At 42.4% G+C, this 23779-nt stretch overlaps 1 protein-coding gene across 1 annotated transcript in view; it reads right to left on the bottom strand.

Moving 5' to 3' along the window:
* Nucleotides 1-12255: 12255 nt before the first annotated feature.
* SLC1A1 (solute carrier family 1 member 1) overlaps nucleotides 12256-23779 on the bottom strand; it is a 53156-nt gene continuing 41632 nt past the window's right edge. Inside the window, exons 8-12 of the mRNA XM_075727235.1 lie at nucleotides 22190-22297; nucleotides 17287-17409; nucleotides 16547-16741; nucleotides 15892-16026; nucleotides 12256-12574 (exon numbers count right to left, since the gene is read on the bottom strand). Of these exons, the coding sequence (XP_075583350.1) occupies nucleotides 12328-12574; nucleotides 15892-16026; nucleotides 16547-16741; nucleotides 17287-17409; nucleotides 22190-22297 (808 nt within the window). The 3' untranslated portion in view covers nucleotides 12256-12327. The remainder of the gene's footprint in view (nucleotides 12575-15891; nucleotides 16027-16546; nucleotides 16742-17286; nucleotides 17410-22189; nucleotides 22298-23779) is intronic.

The following is a 23779-nucleotide window of genomic DNA, read 5'->3' as shown; positions in this document are numbered from 1 at the left end:
GCCCTCCCCAAGCTTTGGGTATTGAGGGCTGCAAAGGTTATTTCCCCCATTTTTTCAACACTGCTGAAAAACATACTTATGTGGGGCCTCTTCCACCACTGGAATATTACGGGGTGGACAGCATAATGCTTGAAGAGAAAAAACAGTTCTTGGCATGGCACACAGCTAGTCAGGAGATTTTTGACTTGCAGAAACAACTGAGTTACTATTGCCAGAAAGATGTAAAAACTTTTTAAATCATACAGGAATGAGATTATGGTGATAACCCATCACACATTCTTTGAGAAAGAAGACAGCGAAAAGGTGAAAATCCCCTAGTGTACTACACTGGCCTCGACTTGCAAGTCCACATACTGGTTTATGTTTCTTAAACCTAACACAATAGCACTCTTCCTTCAGATGGCTATCATTCAAGGAAAAAGAGATATACTACCCCCTTAAATGGCATATGTATGTGGCTGAAAAGGAAAACATTAAAATCTGTCAAGCATTACAAGGTGGTGAATATCAAACAGGATCCTACTTCTTGGATGTCTGTGCAGTTATGGATGGGGTGCCAACAGCTTTTGAATTTGAAGGGTACTTTTTCCATGGCTGTATCAAATGCTACCATGAAAATGACTAGAACCCTCTGGCGGACACCACCTTTGGATATTTGTATTACACAACACAACACAAGAGGGACTACCTAAAGAGACATGGTTTTCATATCAAATCTATATGGGGGCATGAGTGGGACACTATGACAAAATCAGATGGGAAGCTTGCACAGTTCTTAGCCAGGACCAAACTGCCCACACCACTGGTCCCCAGAGATGTGCTTGTTGGTGGCAGGACAAATACCATTTGTCCATATTACAAAGCAGCTCCCAATGAAAAGATAAATTTCTATGATTTTACTGGCCTCTCTCCCTTCATCATAAAAACAATAGCCTTTTGGACTCCCCAAAGTTATTTTTGAGAATTTTGACACCCTGACAACCTGCTTTGGGATGGTCAAGTAAAGGTGTACCTGCGTTGTGGGCTGTTTTTTCCCACTGCTTCCTATGCAGACAGAAGTGGAAAAGCCCTTTGAGACTCCTGAGGCCTCTAACCCTGTAGTTCATGAGGTGTTTGATTATGTGTGCATACAGTATCAGAAGAATGCACAGGTACACTAGGACAACGCAAGCATATTTATTCCTGGGACAAGCAGGGAATTTGTGCTGTTCAAAACCATGCTTGCTGGTCCTGGAGAAACACAGGCCCTCCGGAGCCAGTTGCTCAGGTAAACACCTAGAAATGTTTCTTTGGTGTAGGGGTCTGCTGAAAAAATCCCAAGGAAGCTGTTCAGTGTCCATCCTCACATGCAGTCAAAGAGCATGTGTCTGCACTGGTTTCCACTGGTTTATTTCTATCAAGTTGTCAAATACCCTGTACACAACCATATTAACACCGGCAATCAAGGCCCCTGCAAAGTGTACTTCTGCTCTCAGGTTTCCTGTTTTAATCCAGGAATAATGACCAGCACATTCTTCTTCTGGAGATAGGTTAAAGGCAAACTGGGTACAGCCACCAGTGAACTCTTTGCTGTCAACCAGCAGGGAATGGTCTTTCATATGGCTGCCAATCATCTGAATGAGCTGTGTGTACTCTCTCACACAGCAGACATTCTCAAAGTTGGGCTGCAGTGCTGGCATTAGTTCACCATCCACATACAGGGCCACAAAATTTATATCATAATGCTTGAAGCTGAAAGGGTTCTTAGCATAATAGCTGCTAAAAGCATCGTTATCTATGAACTCAGTAACAAGAATTTTGCGCAGCTGTTCCAGAAACAAATTTTCCTGGTTGCTGATATGACTGCTAGCTGGTATGGTGGACACTTTAATGCCCATCTGGTGCACTGTCTGTTTTGTGTTAGCCATAAGTAATGCCCCAGTGTGCCCCAAACACACTCCAGGTGTCACCTGCACTTTCTTCACAAACGGCGAGGCATATATAATGACCAGTTCCTGTTGCTGGGGAGCTGATCAAACAAAAGCTGTCTTTGATGCACATCAGCTCAATTTTTACATTCACACCATTCAACAAAAGCTCGCCTTGAAAGGACAGATCATCATGAAGCAGTCCAAATAGTTCAGTCCTCCTCTGGGCCATGAGAGCCAACCGTGGCCTGAACTGCTGATTACCGACGCGATCCAGAGTTCCTGCTTCCCACTGCCCAGCTGTGTTATTGTAGAACAACCCCATGGACAAATGCATTGACAATGTGTCATGGCTGTAATCTAGAGGCAACTCAGTGAGGGTGTGGCAGCTGGTCCCCCAGCGTAACATCCAGCTGGCTGCAAACAGAGTGGGCAACTCACAAGGCCCACAGCCTCACCAGCACATATGTTGGACCCGTCAGCTTTTACAGTCGTGCAGTGAAGGTGCAGCAGGGTGTTGTTCAGATCTATTTAATCTTCCCCATTCTCAGTTATGTAGAAGTCTAGACGTACCAACTTCCTGCAACAATGAAAAGTGAAGGCACCTCAATAAAAAGGCTTTTCTCAAAGCAAGTCTGTCTTGGGGACACTTCAGACAAATCCAGCTTGGATTTGGTACACTCTTTCAAGCAGCCATGACTGAAAGACTTCCCTTTTAAAATATATTTCCTTTTCTATAGGTAGAATGGGACCTTCTTCTCTTGCTTTTCTGTTTCTTTTGCACTGTTCAGCCTAGCTTCTTGTTCTTTTTCTTCTTCTTGTCCTGGTCAGGCTGTTGTCTGTTGTCCCCCTTCTTTTTTCTTTTATAGGACTGGGTGGACCTTCCTTCTGAGGGTGTGACATGGATGTCTTTCTTTTTTATGGCTTTTTATTTGAATACAATACAAACAAGTCGCAAGCTTTCCTGATTTGCTGGCATTTCTGACTTGTTTGTGACTACCTTGGAAACATGTCCAAACATGTTTTGCAGTATCTTGAACGGTGCTGTTAATGTGCTGCTTAATGATCTCCAAACCCCTTTTCAGTCACAGGATGGTCTTTCTAAACAGGCTACAGAATATACCTGCAACACGAACACCATGCTTCACACAAACCAGCTTGAAAACCAGGGAGACTGTTGCCAGCCTGGGCCCTGTAATAATTCACATGCAAGGATGGGTCCCCATAATTTTTTACCACTACCATTTTGGTATGGTTTCTTAATATATTAGATACTGCCAGGGCTGAAGATGCAGTCCACAATCACTTACCCAAAGCAAAATGAGACGTGCTTATGCTGGACAGTCTTTATTTCAATGCTGATTGTGTTGATGTGCTGGTGGTCTGCCAGCACATAGTGCAGCTTATCATACATCACTGTAATGATTGCATTGTTGTTATTGCTGGTCAAACACAGAGCAATAATGGAATTACAAATTCCTCAGCAAGTTGGTGCTCTGCAAGATGTGTGTAATGGTGGAGTGAGTTAAACCCTTAAGTGATGTCCACCAGATAGGGCAATTTCTTAGCAGGAACCTGCAGAGAAGCCCCCAAAATATGTGCTAGATCTCTGTAGACAAGTGTAAGGATTTTATCCATTTCAAGTTTTGTTTTCACTGTGATGGGGTCACCGACCAGGTCCACTGCTGGAGAGTTGATGACTGAAGTTCTCTTGTTGTTTAATATGATGGTTCACACATTCCATCAACATAGAGAGACACAGGTAATAGCATTTCTGCAAAGTATACTGATGTGTCTTATCCTGCAGTGGTATTTCAAAGGTAGCATCTTTGCTGATGTTACCCCAGCTATGCAGGTACTGTATTTCCACCCGCCCCATCTCCCACTTGCCTGAGGACTCAAGGCCTCAATGCACCTCACCAGCTCTACAGTAAAGTTCATGCTAGTGTATTGTGGAAAGATGCCGGTGCTGGCATTGCTGGGCAGCATCATGTTCTATGATCCCCCGTCTGTCAACCTTCCTTTTTCCCCTGCTACACTGCCAATCACTAGATGTTCCGGATGTGGGAGGCTCCTGCCCAACTGTTAAATTTCTGGGGGCAGCCCTGCCACTTCTCCAGCAGCTGTTTTCTTTCTTCCTTTCCTTTCTGCAGTGATGTTCTTCCCAATTCCATAGATTCTGTCCTCTTCAGGATTCATTATTTGAAGTTCTTCAGGGTAAAATGTCCCCTCAATTGCTTTGTGATCATAATCTGTTTAGTATGCATAATCTGTTTAGTATCAAATCTCCCTTTTGTTCTAGACCCCTGATGAGGTCTCCCTTTTTTAAGCAGAGGCACGGATTCTTTAATTTTAAACCAAACCCCATATATGGTTTTCCAAACCCTTACGGAGTTTAAAGTGTTCATTTGACTGTATAGAGCTCAACAGTGGTGATGATAAGGTCGCGTGCTTATGGGTAAGGATGAGGGGGAAGGCCAGCAAGGCAGATGTCCTTTTGGGAGTCTGCTATAGACCACCCAACCAGGATGTAGAGATAGACGAAGCATTCTACAAGCAGCTGGCAGAAGTCTCACAATCTCCAGCCTTTGTTCTTGTCGGGGACTTCAACTTGCCAGACATCTGCTGGAAATGCAACACAGCAGAGAGGAAACAGTCTAGGAAGTTCCTAGAGTGTATGGAAGATAAGTTTCTGACGCAGCTGGCAAGTGAGCCTACCAGGGGAGGTGTCTCACTTGACCTGCTGTTTACAAACAGAGAAGGACTTGTGGGAGATGTGGTCGGAGGCCATCTTGGGCTTAGCGACCATGATGTGATAGAGTTCTTGATTCTGGGCGATGTAAAGAGGAGGGGCAGCAAAACTGTTACCATGGACTTCTGGAGGGCAGACTTTGGCCTGTTCAGGATGCTGGTTGGGAAAGTCCCTTGGGAGGCAGTCCTGAAAGGCAAAGGGGTCCAGGAAGGCTGGGCCTTCTTCAAGAAGGAAGTCTTAAGGGCGCAGGAGCGGGCTGTCCCCGTGTGCCATAAGACCAGCCGGAGGGGAAGATGACCTGCCTGGCTGAATAGGGAGCTTTTACGGGGACTCAGGGAAAAAAGGAGAGTCTACCGCCTTTGGAAGAAGGGGCGGGCAACTCAGGAGGAGTACAGGGATCTTGTTAGGTCATGCAGGGAGGAAATTAGAAAAGCAAAAGCCCAGCAAGAACTCAATCTGGCCACTGTTGTAAAAGATAATAAAAAACGTTTTTATAAGTACATCAACAATAAAAGGAGAGCCAAGGAGAATCTCCATTCTTTGCTGGATGCGGGGGGGAGCGGGGGGGGGGGGCGGAACATTGTCACTGAGGACAAAAAAAAGGCTGAGGTACTTAACGCCGCCTTTGCCTCTGTCTTTAATAGCCAGACCAGTTATTCCCAGGCTATTCAGCAACCTGAGCTGGAAGACGGGGACGGGGAGCAGAATGGAGCCCCCATAGTCCAGGAGGAAGCAGTTAATGACCTGCTACCCTACCTGGACGCTCACAAGTCTATGGGGCCAGATGGGATCCACCCGAGAGTACTGAGGGAGCTGGCGGAGGAGCTTGCCAAGCCACTTTCCATCATCTATCAGCAGTGCTGGTTAACAGGGGAGGTCCCTGATGACTGGAGGCTTGCCAGCGTGACGCGCATCTACAAGAAGGGCCGGAAGGAGGAGCCGGGGAACTACAGGCCTGTCAGCCTGACCTCGGTGCCAGGAAAGATTATGGAGCAGTTCATATTGAGTGTGCTCAGCAGGCATGTGCAGGTCAATCAGGGGATCAAGGCCAGCCAGCGTGGGTTCATGAAAGGCAGGTCCTGCTTGAGCAGCCTGATCTCCTTCTATGACCTGGTGACCCGCCTGGTGGATGAAGGAAAGGCTGTGGATGTCATCTACCTGGACTTCAGCAGAGCCTTTGACACCATCTCCCATAGCGTTCTCCTTAGGAAGCTGGCAGCTCATGGCTTGGATGGGCATACTCTTTGCTGGGTAAAAAAATGGTTGGGTGGCCAAGCCCAGAGAGTTGTGGTGAATGGAGTTAAGTCCAGTTGGTGGCAGGTGACGAGCGGTGTTCCCCAGGACTCTGTTTTGGGGCCAGCCTTGTTTAATATCCGTATCGATGATCTGGATGAGGGGATTGAGTGCGCCCTCAGTAAGTTTGCAGATGATGCCAAACTGGGTGGGAGTGTCGATCTGCTGGAGGGTAGGATGGCCCTGCAGAGGGACCTGGACAGGCTGGTCGGATGGGCCGAGGCCAACTGTATGAGGTTTAACAAGGCCAAGTGCTGGGTCCTGCACGTGGGTCACAACAACCCCATGCAACACTACAGCCTTGGGGAAGAGTGGCTGGAAAGCTGCCTGGCCAAAAAGCACCTGGGGGTGCTGGTTGACAGCTGGCTGAACATGAGCCAGCAGTGTGCCCAGGTGGCCAAGAAGGCCAACAGCATCCTAGCTCGTATGAGGAATAGCGTGGCCAGCAGGAGCAGGGAAGTGATTGTGATTGTCCCCCTGTACTCGGCACTGGTGAGGCTGCACCTGGAATACTGTGTCCAGTTTTGGGCCCCTCACTACAAGAAAGACATTGAGGTGCTGGAGCATGTCCAGAGGAGGGCAACGAAGCTGGCGAAGGGTCTGGAGCACAGGTCTTATGAGGAGCGGCTGAGGGAACTGGGGTTGTTTAGTGTGGAGAAGAGGGGGCTGAGGGGAGACCTTATCACTCTCTACAACTACCTGAAAGGAGGTTGTCTTGAGGTGGGTGTTGGTCTCTTCTCGCAAGTAGTTTGCGCTAGGATGAGAGGAAATGGGCTCAAGCTGCGCCAGGGGAGGTTTAGGTTGGACATTAGGAAGAATTTCTTCACGGAAAGGGTAGTCAAGCATGGGAACAGGCTGCCCAGAGAGGTGGTGGAGTCAGCATCCCTGGAAGTGTTCAAAAAATGTGCAGACGTGGCACTTTGGGACATGGTTTAGTCTAGTCTACCCTTGATTGGTTTAGTGTGGACTTGGTAATGTTAGGTTAATGGTTGGACTGGATGATCTTAAAGGTCTTTTCCAACCTAAACCATTCTATGATTCTATGATTTTATGTCCACAGGCCTGGATCTGATAGCTTGGTGGAAGCTATGGTTACAGCTCTTTATAAACTTTGACAACGTATCAATGTAGCAAGAAGTGTTGCATGTTGTAAAATATCTCCACACCTTGGTTTTGAGCATCCTGCTAAAATGCCCTATGACAGAGGCTTTTACTTTATTATTAGTAAGAACATGGTGAACATTATCTGCTTTAACAGCTTGTTTAAAGACCAGTTTAAAAATTCTTTTCCCTGATCTACCTGTAATTTCTTAGGGTTGCATTGTCTTCTAAAATTGTTTTAAAAGCCAGCTACTTCAGAATATGTTTTGCCTTTTGGCTCAATGGCTGAGGCAAGCTTGGATACTATGTCTAGCAGTGATAAGATGTATTAAACACCATCATTATGATGGAAAACTGTTGCATATCCACCAAGTCTGCTTCCAATGGTGCATCCACCTCTGCCACAACCACCTGCTTCTTTTAAAGGGGTTTCTTGCTGCCTTGTCTAAGTTATAAGCATCCTGGTTTGCAAGCCAGGTTGCCACTTGGCTTCTGTTGAGACCAGCAATTCACCTTTTAGAAGCTTCAAAAAGGGAGTTTATACCCCTAAAGCTTCCCACCTCCCCTGGAGGACAGTAAATCTCTGCTAACAGAAGCTGTGGCATAGAGGTCTACTCACATGGTATTACCCACGCTTATGAAAGTAAACACTGGACAATCAATTTAACTCAAGCACAGAGAAACTTTGCTAACAGGGTATGAAGGGAGTTGGTCGCCAATCAGACTTCTCCAGGCTTTTTCCTTTTTTTTTCCTTGAACACCACTATCACTTCTGTGCCCATGCTCCTTTCTTTGGCTGCTGCAGGCCCAGACAGGAAGGCAGACAAGTCATGGCTCACTCCCAATTCCCCCTCACTCACTCAACCAGAGCTTCGGGAAACCTTTTGTAAGATCATTGACCTGAGGATAAAGCAACATATAACAGGTAGCTCGAAGATCCCCCACCACCACGGGCAAAGGGAGCTCCCCCACCACCCACCATCTCTGTGCAACACTTATCTCCAAATGCAGTTTGTGGTTCACAAGCTCATCAGCCAGTTCTGCAGGTTCACATGGCCATCTGGGGGATTTCCTAAAGGTCTTTTCCTTCGCAGTCCAGCTCACAGGATTGGTGTCTGCATGTGACAGGATTTGCACCAGCGACCCCTTGTTGGCTTCCTGGGCGGGGTCTGTAGCCCTCAGGTACATTCCAACATGTCTGTACCCCACTGCCCTTTCGGTGTCCTCTGCCCTTTTCATGTCCCCCCATCCCAGACATGCAGACCTTGTTCTGCAGCCTGGTAAAATGAAGGACCCTGACCTGGCCAATTCATTCCATTAGCTCTTATTAAAGAATGTTTTTCCCATTTCATACCTTTGCTTTTAGGGCTATATATATTTCTGTATTTTGATAAATGTGTGTGTATTATCTATTATATAGTGTAGGATGGTACTAGTATCTATATCGTGTGGTACAGTGTATAGTGTGTCTATGTATAAATAAATAAAATATATATTTATACACTCCTTTCTATATCTGTATATATTTTACATATCATTGTGGTGGGTTAGCCTTGGCCAGCCACCAGCTGCCCACCCAGCCACTCTCTCACTCCCTCTCCTCAACAGGATGGGGGTGGGGAAATAAGATGGGAAAACTTATGGGTTGAGATAGAACAGGGAGATCACTGACCAACTACTGTCACAGGCAAAACAGACTTGACTTGGGGAAAATTAATTTAATTTATTGCAAACTAAAAATGAAGTTGGATGGTGAGAAATAAAATCTAAACCACCTTCCCACCCAACCCTTCTTCCCAGGTTCAACTTCACCTCTTCATTGCTGACTCCTCTACCTCCATCCCATCCTGAGCAGCGCAGGAGGATGGGGAATGGGGATTAGGGTCCACAACAGCTCCTCTCTGCTGCTCGTTCCTCCTCACACGTTTTTCTGGATGGTGATGATGTAGATGTTTGGGGGCCAACTGAGAGTGTCAAGAACAGTGCAACATTTGATAAACACTATGAGGAGCAGTTGGTCAGAAAAAAAAAATCTTGTCTACTCAAGATTTTGCCTTTGCCAACAGAGATACTGGCTTCCAGAAAGAGTATTTGTAAACAGGTCACAGCCTTTCCCCATTACACTTTCCACACTTCCAGCATGCAATACTGGTCTGGTGGTCAAGGTGCTGTGACTTGGTTGCTGTTCCTTGCCTGGTCTGCCTGCTGTGCCCTGGTAATCCTGTCTTCTTTGTGCTCTGCAGTCTGCCAAGTGCTGCCAGGTGTTGGGCAAGGAAAAGCTGCAGGCAGAAAACATGGAAAAAGGAAAACCAGGAAAACTCTGTCTGGCTGTAGCTCTGTACAGCTGTACACGCTCCATTGTTTGGCATCTCACTTGCTGGGTGACAGGAGGTGCTCCAAGGTACATTGTACATAGTCAAACGGGGCCTGAAAGTGTAACTTAGGGGAGGGACCTAACCATGAGTTTGGGGGAGTGGTTGGTTGTGCCTTTGAAGATCTCAAACTGGGCAGTTTCTGTTCTTATCAGGGAATATTAAAGAACAAGTGAACTGCATGTGTCATGACTGTTTTTATGCACTTTAAACTCTTGTGGAGCTGATACAGCTGACCTGTGCATGTTGACAGACCTGTGTATGTTAATGTCCAGGTACTTTCTTTTCTCAGCGTTAAGAGTTGACTACAAGTCCCTGAATATTTCAGCAGGAATGTGTGAGTAGGTAACCTTGTTTTCCATGACTCAAAACCACACACGTTATTCAAAATACAGGGTCCAATTCTGTGATAGCTTCTGCAGCCCCAAAGGCCCTACAGGAACATAACAACATGCTGTAAAGTGCCAAAACCTGCAGGTGCTTTTTTGATGGGAGAGTCCCCACCACACTCCAATGCTTCCAGACCAGGAGGCTATAAGAAGAGGATGCACTGCCATGCAGGATGTTTCCACATATATAGAAGGTACATACTCAGAATATTGTCAGGAGAAGCATCCTTGGACTTAACAGTACCTTCAGTATATGGTTTGGTCTGTTGGTGGTGAAGAAATGGCAAAACAGCACCATCAACCCCTGCTTAGTTGAATCTGATCCATATAAATAAATAATAAATAAATAATCTCCTGCCTAGCGTGTATTTAATAGTATACCCCCAACCCAGATCATCTGTAGTTAGAAGGCTTTCTTGCAATCTCAGGCCTGTGCTCTTAAGCATTTATTTCATTGGAAGAAGAGAGTAATTATTGCCAAAGCTACAGCTGAGTCACTAGTGAAGATAACGAGTCACTAGTGAAGATAACATAAATCCTAGATGTAACCAGTTTTGTTTTTCTTGCTACAGATAAAGGAACTCAATATTCTACAGAGAGGAGAGGGTGGTAGGCGAAAACAAGAGTAAAGAGAGAATTTGTTTATTTAGAACACGTTAGGAACACTGTTAACAGTACATCATAATGGGGTGACTACATAATGGGGTGCTCATAAAAGGGTGACTTAAAAAAGCAAAGAAAGACGAAGAGTGTATTATAGGCTAGTTGTGGAAACTGGTGAGTTTTTTCCTCCCATAAGCAAAGCTGTACAAATAAAGACTGCCTCATATTATTTCTGCACAGGTAAAAGACTGATTTACTCAATCTGTACATTTTCTTTATTTTGTATAAACATACCAATACTTAGATTAACACGTCCATATAGTTTACAATGTTTAATTTAAATACAGTATTATGTCTCATTGACTTGTTGATTTAAGGTGCAATTTATCAAAACCTACAGTAAATATTTTCTTCTTTTCTTAATCAATTCTCTTTGGCACACTTCTGGTTTATTTAAATACAAAAGTGTAGGATTGAATTGGGTATATAACACTGCTGGAACTTGAAGGTTTTTTGTTAGCATATGAGTGCAATTTTAGGTTTACCACAAGCTTATTTACAAACAAAGAACTGTATACGAATTTCAGTTTACTTTACATATAAAATGGCTAATGACTTTAACGTGCAAGGCAAAAAAATTTGTTACAGCAACTCCTCCCTTGAAAGAGTGATTTTTGCACCATGGAAATCTTGTATAAAATGTTTTAAAAAATGGAGATTTCTTATGAGGAAGTTCTTGGTGCTTCTTATCCTATAGCAAGCCACCTGAACACCTGACTTTCTGGGTCCAGAAATGCTTCCTAAGATACAGTTTAGCTGGCATGTTGGCACTGTAGTAGTGTTGCAGCTACAAACGTGCATGTTGAACTGACAAACTAAACCAAGGAGCAAAAAACCAACCAGTCTGTGTAAAAAGCTTAGTGACAGTGGCTTCTTTCTAGAAAATGGTATGCCTCCTACATTGTCGATATTCTATCTGTTTTTATTCCAAGGAGGAAAAGTTTAGAATTTGCACTATGCGTTGCCATGTAGTCGATTTTCATCTTCATGACCTCTGCCTACTTTTTGATTAATATTTGGTTAGTCAAAGGTGAACAACAGTAAACAAAGTTATTTCTGCTTCTGATGGAAATGTACTAGGAGGCCATCAAAGTGGACCTAAATTGGTGAAGTATCACTTCACAAAAACTCTTCAAGTGCCAGAAGGGGAAGCCCACAGCAATTCATTTCACATCTGAAGGCCAATCCCAGCAGCTGGCATTCACATGAAAGGCATGGGGAAACCTAGCTACATAAACACTGGAAATTCTTCTATGCCCAATCATTTCACAATTAAAGAAAAATGAAACCCTGTTCACAGTAAAATACTTATTACAAGGGCTTTCTGCTCTGTTCCTTCCTGAATCACCCAAGTGGTATCCTCTCAGCTGCAGAAATGAGTATTTTGGCATGTGATCAAGTTACAGTAGGTGTCAAGTACAGTGCAATCTGTTTAGAAGGCAAGGATGTTCAAAGGGATTTCATACAGGTGCTTTGCAATGTGGGAAAGACATGAAAGGCTGTGCTAATCCTGAGTAAAACACATTTGGCTGTCCCAGCTAAGATACCCATTTATAAGCATGCTGATTCCAAAGAGGCATTTCATAGCCTCAGCAGTAGTGTATATTCTTAAAAAACAACAACAAAAAAAAGTATTTTACAACTTTTTCTTCAACCTATCAGCAAGGACTAAAAGTGATGAGTTCAAGTTGTTGGGAGAGGGGGCAGAACCAGCAAGGAGAATCAGAGTTTGTGTAGTAAATGAAATGCATGTGAGATGTAATTCATTCTTGATTATCCTTTAAGCTTTTTGAGATATTGCATATGGCCATGTCCTTTCGTGCTCCTGTTTTACCTGAAAGCTACTGGCTTTAGAACTGAGATGTCTGTGTGAAGGATATGGTGTCAGACTTATCTACAGCAAAGCCTCCATTGACGTATGATTTCTTGGTCTCTGTTTCATCATTATCAACCATTGCTGTTTCCAGGGCAAAAGGATTGACTATGTTGACTTCAGAGGTGACATCCATCTGCTCCAGCTCCTTTTTAGAGAGCTTCTCCACTATCCCTGTACCAAAGGCATCTCCCAAGACATTCACCATCGTTCTGAATCGATCCCTATGGAATAAAAATGCTGTCAGACAAACCATTCTGTATGTTACTTAGAAAATCCTTCTTAGTAAAAGTAAGCTACTCTAGCAAATGCAGAGCTGTTTTTTTCCCAGCGCAGATTCGGGGTAATTCTGCAATTAAAAGAAAAAAAACCTTGTAGAACAAGAAACATGATTTTCCCCATGTGTATTTGAAGAAACCTGGAGTCACTTTCATGACGAATTACTTTGTACAGGGTGTGCAAAACTACAAGTCACATCACTAGTCTGTTAGAAGAGCAATCACACTGCTGTGCACAGCCTTACAAAACATTGTAGGGATCACTTCTAAGGCCCTGAAGCATGCTACACAGCTGGTTCTCTTTGTGATGAAACTGCTTTTGTTGGGAGGAGAGACTGTGGGTTGCAGCAGAACAGTCTGCATTGTGCCTTTTGTCTTTCTAAGAGTCATTTCCTCAGCCAGAGGAGTGCCTAGCCCAGTATCTTCAGTATCTGGCCCAAACCCTGGAAATGGGAAAGGCTATGTTCTGTTAGCTTCTCATTGTTAAAGGATTGAAGTACAAAGTTGTATGAAACAAGACACTTAAAGGAATATGATACTTCTCCACTGTTGATTTTTCTCCCAACAGAAATGTGACTTGCAGGCCTTAAAAATCTGCCACTACTTGGCAGAGGAGCAACAAAAACATGCAGTATAGTGAAGTTTGAAAATTGGCATGGAAGTAAGGTAGGGACAGTGGAAAGTCATGCTTCCCTGCTTTTCTTTGCAGCTATACAGCACTGCAAGGGCTTTGTGGCAGAATGAGTTGCCCTGTCTGTGCAGAGATGTTGAGGTCAATATATTCACAAATAGAAGGGACTGCAAAACCAATAGTGAAGTGAATTGGCGTGCTTCATATACATACATGTTCTTCTACTACAAATGCTGAACTCCAGTGCTAAAAAATGCCATATGTTCTTCATGTGGAAAGGAAATATATGGTAAGGAAAGGAAGAGAGAGGGGTAAAGCACTGGTAACTCGTCTTTCATATTTCTATTCTATTCATATTTCTATTCTATTCTCAAAATGTTTCTGTTCTTCATTAGAAACATGGAAGTACTCCTCAAGCCTATGTAATAAAACCTTGGTAAGTTCAGAATTAACTAGAGGATTGTTAATGACCCACTGCAAGCAGGTTGCAAAATAAAACATTTTAGGCAATAAGTACAAAAGGCGAAAGTGTTAATAATCTACGTGGTGTCATGATGTGCATTCCATCTGCTGAGGTGTAAAATGCGCTGCCAATGATCCCTGGCACATTAAATTAATCTTTAATTTGCTTTACACAGCAAGACACCTTAATGTGAAAAATATCTCAGTTAGTCAGAAACAGCATGAATTCTTTGTTTCATGGTGGAACAGGTAGCTTCCATGTAATCGTATTGTGCCTAAGAATCACAGAAATTGTGGACTTTCAAAGTGGAGATGAGATCAGATCTGTAAAATTAAGAGTACTATGAGAAATAGGGAATTACTGTTCTCTTTCTCTCACTCCCATAAAAGAATTAGAGAGCATCAAACAAAATTATTAGGACGTAGATTAAAACAGACAAAATTAAATATGTCTCTGCACAACACATAGTTAGGTTGTGGAATTCTGCTCAACAGGACTCGTGGACATCTGAAAGTTTATATGGGTCCCAAAAGCAATAAGGCACTCATGGAAGAAGAAGAAGAACCCTACTGAGAACTGTTAAAACAAAAACCACCTCTAGCTCAGGAACTCTGTGAGCTGCAATTTGCAGGAAGCTAGGAGAGTACTTGGGGAAAATAACCAATATACATTGGTTCTGTTCTCACACTCTTCTTTAGATAACCTGCTCTGAGCCAGAGGTTTGTACTGATCTTCACCATCCTTAACAAAACTAAGTGCCCACTGGGAAAAGAAGAGAGCTGGAGAAAACTACATGGTTGTGGAGCACAGCAAACAAACCTATTAGAATCTGCTGCAGACAGTTGATGGGGAGAATGCACTTGTGGCTGGAGCTGTTTTGTTTGGAGCAATTACACTTATGCAGAAACTGGATTGATTCTTGGATCCATTCAACAGCCCTGGTTTTCTGGAAACTGGCATTTCTCTCTACAGCTTGCAAAACTGAGTTATATAATCAAATAAATTATATATATCTGTGAAACACATACATTGCTGCCAGAAGTCCTTCAAGAAAATTATTGGAAAGGGTGGGGCAGGAACAGGAATGCATTTACCTTGAGTGTAAATATGAGCCTAAGAACAAGACATGCAGAGACTATGAAATGATTAAGATCTCTGCATTGATACCAATGAAATATCATCCACACTGAGTTACTGCAGGTGAACAAGACCTTGGTCTGAGCACTAAATTTCACAGTTTAGGATGCAAAAAAGCTGTATAACAAACTGAAGTTATACACCTTAACTTGTGAATCCTGTTACTCTTTCCCAGTGAATCATGGGACAAAACTGAATGCTGATGTCCTCCTGAACTCCAGAATACACCCTATGATTCTTCAGGCTTTTGCAAAAGTAGCAGAGAAACACCTTGGTGTAAGTCGAACAGAAAAGATTTCTGGTGAAAATGCTTCTCTCCAGAAAGAGCTGTTTAGTGGGACTGAGGGGTTTGATATGCTCTGAGGTGAGATGGTTGGGATCAGGCATAAGGAATGCTTTCTGAGTTTGCATGTGTGTGCTTGTTGATCAAGGGGCTGGGTCTTTAAAAACCTCTCAGTGAAGAACAGCCCTAGCAAAGTAATGCTGGCAGCACAGACCCATGTACAGCCTGCCATGTGTGTGCACATGGAGTCCAGGACTAGTTTTGCTTGGTTCATGTTGTGCTCCACTACCTCTTCACCAGTGTATGGATTTTATGTGCTTTGTGGAAATCAGTTGAGATGTTCTGCTTGTGGCCGCATTTGATTTTTATGAGTGGTGTATGAATTTAGTATAATATGGTGGCAGCTGACACTCCAGATGCACTCCTTGGAACTGTCAAATTTGTCTTTTCCGAGTATTATGCTCATGATTTATGAATGCTGTGGCCATTATTTTAAGGTTGATAGCACCTCTGGATATGAGGTGATTAACTGCCATCCCATGCAGTAGGACTTCTCTCAGAATTAAAGCCACTACTGCATTCAACTCTACATTGAACAAGCCTGGCTATAAGAAGAATCTTTGTCCAATTCCTGCAACAGTCCTAAATGGTTTTGTTGCTTTCTTTCTCAGCCCCACATGTTCCCACACAACTTATGTAAACATTAAAAAAAGGGAAAAATAATTAAATATCAAGTGCCTTAAACTTACAGAAGCCAGTCAACTGCAATGATCAGAGTAACATCTTCGGCGGGCAGGCCGACGGCGCTCAGTACAATCACCATGGTGACAAGTCCGGCTTGGGGGACGCCTGCAGCCCCGATGCTGGCTGCTGTAGCTGTAACACTAAATCCCAAATAAAGCCCAGAAAAGGCATTCAGAATACGTGTTGCTCACAGAAGCTCTATTTCCTGGCACAAATAGGCTTATTTCACTGCAAGAAAGAAGCCCAAATTTTCCAGTTTTCCTCTCAAATAGTATCTACTCAAAGTCTGGTGACGAGTTTATAAGACAAGTCATGTATAGATACTGGTATGTTTACACTGCAGAATAACAGGCAACACATGACTAACAAGCAAACTGGACAGATCAGATGTAGAGACTGAGTTGGGTTTGCAAGTGTTTGCACTGGAAGAATAATGGCAATTTCCAGAACGATGCTGTACACCAGCTGCATGTCCTGGCCCAACCCCTCTCCTCATCAGGTTGCACAGACAAGGCTTCAGACCAAGAAGTGAGAATGTTCCTGTTACTTCCAGTGCTGTGAATGATAGTTTCAACTCTCCCATGGGGTAGCCAAAGTTAATGTCACCATTCATTAAAAAAACCACCTCCAATAAAATGCGTGTGATGGCTTTAGTCTTACCTAATGGTAACTATTTGGCCAATATCCAGTTCTAAGTCATTCAGTTGTGCAATAAATACAGCGGCTACTGCTTCATAAAGAGCTGTGCCGTCCATGTTGATAGTAGCTCCAACTGGAAGAACGAACCTGGTAATTCTTTTGTCGATGAAGTTTTTTTCTTCCGCACAGCGGAAGGTGACAGGCAAAGTTGCTGAACTGGCACATAGATAAACACACAAAGTAAGCACAGGCAACAGCATACCGTTTCCCTCATCTTTCCTTTTCCTCAGAGCCTGATCTGCTCTAAGACTTAAATGGAGACCTAAGGTAGGCAGGAAGGCTGCACCATGAAAGTGAGAGTTGGCTTTTAAAGCAAAGCAACTTTTGTTATCTCTTCTAATTATGGAAAGAAATAACGAAGTCTTAGTTATCCTCAAAATTACATGGCAAAATTGTCATGATGCATGTAGTCACAGAAACAGTGCAACAGCTTAAACTCTAGCAAGTCTGTGACTAATGAACTGAGTGGCAAAGAACTGTCTCCTCCTGGGAGGGGCAGACTCTTGCTCGGTGTAAGCCCAGCGCAATCTATAGTGCGCCACTAGGTACTACAGAAATAATGATGAAAGTAGTATTTCAACCTCCAGGGGATTTAGAATTGTCCGGGTGAAATCAGGGTATGTAACAAAGTAGCAATAAAGTCAGAGCACAAACAATTATTACTAAGAACATTACAGAAAATAAATGTTTCTTTTGTTTACCTGGAAGAAATCATGAGGGCTGTCAGAAGTGCCTGAGCCATCCCCATGGCAAACCGAAAAGGATTTTTCCTTACTATTATTAAGTAGATCAGTGGGAGAATTATAGTGGAATGGATTGCAAGCCTGCAAAATAAAATGGACTAGTTAAACAAATGGATCGACCTCATTGCCTTGTTTAAATAAGACGGAGATAATAGGTATCTAGTTCTGTCCTAAGTACACTTCTGGAATGCTAAAGGTGACTTCAGTGACACCTATGTTCAAAACCTAGAGAGTATACCATCTTTTAAAAAAAGCAGACTAATGCTGTTCTACACTTTCTTTTGGAAGGGAAAGAGAGATTCTCAATTGTCTCTCTCTCCGAAGTAGAACAAGAATTAACTAATATATTGGAAATAATTTTAAACTGATGAAGATGAGAAAACTCAAGTAAGAAATAATATTTAAACTGATACGCAGAGGGTGATTTGAAATATCATACAACACTTCACTCTCCTGCCAAATCCTTACAGTGCAGACTACAGACAAATCAGAAAAACAAACCAAATTATTTTTCTAACTTTATCTGCCTTTGTTATAGAAAATGTTTTGGAATTAAAAGTAAATATGGTTGCCAGTAAGGGACAGATGAAGTCCACATCTTTCTGCAGAAACTTCAAACAGGATCCTATAAAAAAAATGCACACTTAGTTTGTGCAAAACTGTGCATGCTTAGGTCTACAACTAAAAATTTAGTGAGGTATTTCAGACTGTACAAATGAGATATACGTAGACTCACCATCCTTAATGCTGTAAGACGCTGAAATACTATCTTTTGAAACTATTAATTTTTAAAATTAAGTGTGTTGACGTGCAAAAGATCACATTGTCCTCTTGACTTTAGCTGCTCAGGTATATTTGCCTGGATATTTGGGTGGGTCTCAGGGACAAATTCATCCTTCAACTTGTTCATTAACTTTGAACATTGTGCATTAATCCTGAATGCATATGAATGCAGAGCTTTGTGGGCATTAAGATTAGAGGTAAACAGCCTGCTGTGTGTATATTTGACATGAAATGTATGTGAAGGGTCTGTGAAAGATTTCCTGTGTTCCAAGGCTGCAAGCAATTAATTACAGCAGCATCAGCTTCTTGTGAAAAGAAATTATCATAACCTGGAAACATAAAGCCCAGAACTGTCGTCATGTATGACCTTGGGATTTTTATTCTGTCCTCACAAGATGTTCTTGTGAACGTTACTGTGTTGTAATAGTGCTTTATAATTTCAGAGCAGCTGATAAAGATTGCGATAAATCATGGTACCATTTGTTCTGCCCAAAATAGGCAATTAACAGAGCAGTAGCCACAGTGCAGAAAGCTACAACAGCAGCAAAAATCGCCCACAAAACCTAACTATTTGTTTCCTCGGAAAAATTATCTTTTTAAAAGCATTAAAGCTTTCATTCTGTATGTGAATAAATCATTTATTTAGTGGAATGTAAATAACCACATGCAACATGTATTGATGAAATTTTGTAAAGAACTCCAGAAAGAAACCTAACAATTTATAAAGTGCTGCCTGAGAACAAACTGAATTCTGCAAAACATACAGAAAAAATATAAAGTGGTATGGGCGTTGTTGGGTGTCTTAACAAAATGTTGATGAGAGTAAACATTTCAATTATGTCTACATCTAGAAGCATGCTGACTTCCAAATAGTTATTTTGAAAAATTTAGATCTGTACTTTTTTAGTGGCAGCATGAACATGGCATTATCCAAAATAAAGTATCTGTGCATATCCGCTTTACTGCTACTGATTTTCATGAACAAATTTGAACCAATATTTATTTTCATGCATGAAATGCAACTCACAGCAAGCAGCAGAAATTTTTACACCAAAAATCATAATTCAGTAACAGAAAAGAGAATTTCTAACAGCATTCAATTTTAAGATAAGAAGAATCTTGTCCCTCAGAATCCCAAAGTGGCATTCCTTATAGCATCCAGAGATGCAGCTGCATTGCTGCTTTCAGAAGGGACAAAGGCACAGGCAAGACAGAGTCTGCTTGCTGCAGCTTCCTGTTTTTCACCCCCACCTCAGGCTGTGAGTTCTCTGGCACTTCTATTATGCCTCCTACTTTGATCTTCCTCCTCTGTGACTGCTAACATGTCCTCATCCTGACACTGCCACCATTAAAAGTGAGAGGCTGCAGATATTTAGTGGCCAACTGGAGCAGAGGCACTGGGAAAAGTCTGTTCCCTCATGGTGACCTGAATGAGACATAAAGACTGAGGTGTGTTGCAGACAGTGGTGGGTGAGAGCTGGTAGGGCTGACAATGTGAAAGGTCACGAATAATAAAGCTGGGAAGAAGGTGAGATAGAAGATGAGATGGAGAGGGAAGTTAAAGGAAAAGAAGAGGATAAGACACACCAGCCTTCATTCTCTTGCACATTTTTCTTGATAGGGAATACAAGAAATATGTTCAAGATAACCTGTAATTCTCAGGATCAAGCTTAAAGAGAGGGTGATAGACAGCTATGGAAGATGCTGATGGACAGAACACACTGCAAACAGATAAGGTCAAGCAAATAAGGATGAAAACCAAAAAGATGGTGGGAACAGCAGTGTTTAAGAAGCCACAACAAAGAAAGAGCACAACTTCGCCTGTTTGCCGAGAGGTGGGAAAAAGGGTACTCTTGCAGGCTGGAAAATGTAGAACAAGCACCTCTTCCCTGCAGTCTATAGTCTGTGTGTACATTGTCATCTTTGCTCCTGTGATCTGATTACAACATGCCCTCCCTGATGGTCAGTTTTGCAGAGAATGTGCTGCTGTTAGCCCTTCTCCACAACAGCTTGAGCATCACCCGCTGTAGGCCATCCTGTAAGAGACAGAAATGCTGTAGAGCTCTACCCTGGCACTCGTCAGGGAAAACTGGCATGTGCAAGGTTGTTCAGTGGGACAGAGACTTTTTCTCTCCAAGGATGTAAAGATGGGCACCCTTACTTTATACAATCTTTTTGATGGCATGTGGGAACGTACTTAAAATTGTTGTGCCTGTCAAGCCCATGGTTACCAGCTAAACGGGAGACTACATGTGGTGGTAGTTTACTTTGCAATCCAAGTACTCTGGAGAAGGCACTGTGTCTTCACACACATCTTAAGGAAGATATGCCCTGTCACAGTACAAATAGTAACCATTAATAAGTAAGCAGTCATAAAACTTGCTATCAGATCTAAAACTGTGGTACTTTCTACCTGACCTAAAACTGAAGTCAAAGGGCAGTAATAATCCATCTAACATATTCCTCCTCTGAGTTAACTGGAGTTAATAGAAAACTTGCAGAAGCGATACAGTGTGATTCCATATATGAATTCTACCTAACTTGTGGTCGTGGTCTCATTTATAATTTATACAGATAATATTAGTCTCTTGATTTACAGTCTCTTGGTAAACATCAACTTCTGCCTCCTTTAAAAATTTGCTTTCTTTTCCAAGTCTAAATGGAAACTCACAAAAAACTGCATTATGCATTAGATAAACATAACTTGCATTCATCTCTGTAACATTTTGAAAAAGTCACGATTCAGTGCTATTTCTGAAGCTGTAATTTTTACTTAGAAAGTCATTATGTCTCAAATGACTTCTGAACAGCTAGTCCAAACATACTGGCTTATGCATAAAACAAAACAACTTTGAAATAAATACAATTATCTAGCAAAGATTAATAGAAAAAAAAAGAGATCCTTCTTGACTATTTATAGAGAAGTTTGCATTTAAGACTAATATATTACTCTCCTCTCTGCTTGGTTGTCAGAAAGTGTGTGAATGACGTTTGAAGAATAGCATGTATATGCATAAAGTGGGGGAAAGAAGCTCTTGAACAAGTCTGAATCTAGCCTCTAGATAAAACACAAATAAATCCTTAGTATACTGAAGGAATTATAGGAGTTGATGCTAAGGCAATGAACCAAGACAGCCTAGAAGTTATGCTTCACTGAATTGGAAATAGAAATTTAAATGCGTTTAACTTATTGGGACTGTAATAGCCATTTATCTATCAAAAAGGTTCTTTGTAGGGTAGTCTTCAGAGATATATAATGATCTAGTGTTATAATCTATATGAGTTGGAGCAGTTAAGTTGCCCCTTCTAAGGCTCCACATCTGCAAGGCTCCACATTGTGCAGGTGTAACCTCCTCCACCCCAGACTGTTCTACACAGCCAAGGGTCTAGAAAATGAGTAGAAAAAATGTTTTGATGCTTGGCATCAGTTATTCGGATAGCAACGGCTGCTTTTGCAGCTTCACCGGCTACCTTTGCCTTGAAGGAGTAACTAACAAACAGTGCAATGCCCAGGGCTTCTCTCAGTGTCAGCTGCCTGCTCTGCACGGAGGTGGGAAGAGATCACTTTCCCCTTTGGCATCATTTGCTGTGCACTGCATTTACTATGCATTTGTATTGGGCAGTGGAGGTGGGCCTATGCTGGTACACCTTGGGCCCACAGGTCCCATGGATATTCCCAGCTTAATCCAGATATCTGTGTATTTTCAATAGGCTGGCAACCCCCAATAAGTCATAATTCACAACCCCACCCTTTTCCATCTTCTAGTATCTAACAGAAGCATTACTATTCTCAGAAACACAATGATATTATCTGTTTCAGCAGCAGGCTGAGAAGATAAAACAATGAATACAAGAACAGCCTTTGCTGCTTTCTTTTTTTTTTTAGAATGCAAGGCAGTGACTTTTTAAAACAAAATGTGCATTCAGCAAAACGTGCATTCAAATCATCCATAATTTTCACTGACAAGAATTTTTGTCTCTGACCTAGAAGAGGCTGGGTGTTGCAGATGACTGAGTTGTAATCAACTGAGCTCTAAACACTGCACACATTTAATTTCATCTTTAAGAAATTACATACCCACTTAGTACAGTAGCCATATAAAGACCCAGTTTACGAAAGATTTCCCAATCCTCAACTTCTATTATCTTCCCAGCAATTAAAAACACGATACCAATTGGCATATACCTAGAAAGCAAAAATAAAGCAATTAAAAATGCATTCTCAGAAATATTGCATGCTCACCATGGAATAATTTCTCTCCCTGTATAACTTTTTACAACAGATGGAAGAATTTTTTTTTATATTCTACTACAAAACTGAAGATTTTTTTTAGTATTCTATTATACAATTGACTTTACTCACTTGCAGCAAGATTACAATAGAGGTGATGAAAAAAGATTAGAAAATCAGAGTAAATGAGACCCTATGCATAGTCTAGTAAGTACTGCATGACCTGGTGTCACAGCATACACAAAAGTTGCAAAGGGGTGTGGGCTTTGCCCTACTGCAGCGCATATTTATGCATAGCCATAAGCTTACTTGGAGGTGGAAGTCTGCAGGACTGAGACCAATATCTGTGCATTCTGCAATCACACACAGACGGGAAAGGTCTCCTGTGCTTACAGCAGCTGCCCTGCAGCACTGGGAGCTATATGTGGGTCACCTGCACAGAATGAGAGTGATTTTATTATGTTGGGATAGTACAGTCATCAGTGTGCTGCTTGTTGGAGGGGTCACCATCCCCCAGTAAACTTACACAAGGCCATGCCTTACAGATATCAATAGCTGCATGGGCTACTGCCTACAGAAAATTCAAGGCAAAAATCAGGAGCTATGCTGGCACCAGCTCCACTGCATTCCTTTTGGTCCAGAGAGCAGGCTGTCACAGAGACAAGTTGCCACTTTGGAGCTTTGAGTAGTATAAATTAATTTATATATTTGTGAATATAGATAATGTATCCATTTAAAAATATAAATTATAAATTTATAAAATGTGTGTGTGCTATCTCACAAAATAGTACCTTGTCCCTGTGCAAAGCAGGGACTCCTAGTTCCTTCTAAGCCCTGAAGTTGGTGATAGCAGAACTAATTCTTCACACTGCCAGCATCAAACTTTACCTTATTCAAGGCAACAGCTCCCACAGCTGTAGAAACACAGGGAGCCTGTAGCCACAGCTTCAGGCACATGCAAGACAATGGACAGTCAGCTTAGGGGTAGGATTCTGTACCTGTGGCATGTGCTAACTCTCAGGTCTCGTTAGTGGTAGTTAGCTGCAGTGAGGCAGCCTATTTCATGGGGCTGTAACTCAGCTGGGGTCTGAAACAGCTGCCTAGCACAGGACAAGTTGCAGAAACTAATTTACCTTTCTTTAAAGGCAGCAAGAGGTGTGCAACTAAACCCTGGAGAGGTTTACTGTTTTACAGGCATGTCAGTGTGCTGGGATGGAAGACAAATCCATGGAAGGGCCAGATCTGATAAGCTACTGTTTATGTGAAACACGTGGATATGAGTGGAGTATTGTAGTAAATAGCACAAGGCACTCCACGTGTAGGACCAAATTCTGGGAAGGATTCTGTGTGCTTATAGTCCTGATCCTGTAATTGTGATCTGCATGGAAAAAAGCACTGTGAATAGCTGTGAAGTCCAACCAAACACTATCAAGACGT

This window comes from Pelecanus crispus, chromosome Z (genome assembly GCF_030463565.1).
Source record: "Pelecanus crispus isolate bPelCri1 chromosome Z, bPelCri1.pri, whole genome shotgun sequence".
In the NCBI taxonomy this organism is placed as follows: domain Eukaryota; kingdom Metazoa; phylum Chordata; class Aves; order Pelecaniformes; family Pelecanidae; genus Pelecanus; species Pelecanus crispus.
The sequence above is the reverse complement of the archived record's forward strand: the minus strand, read 5'-3'. Positions and strand labels throughout refer to the sequence as shown.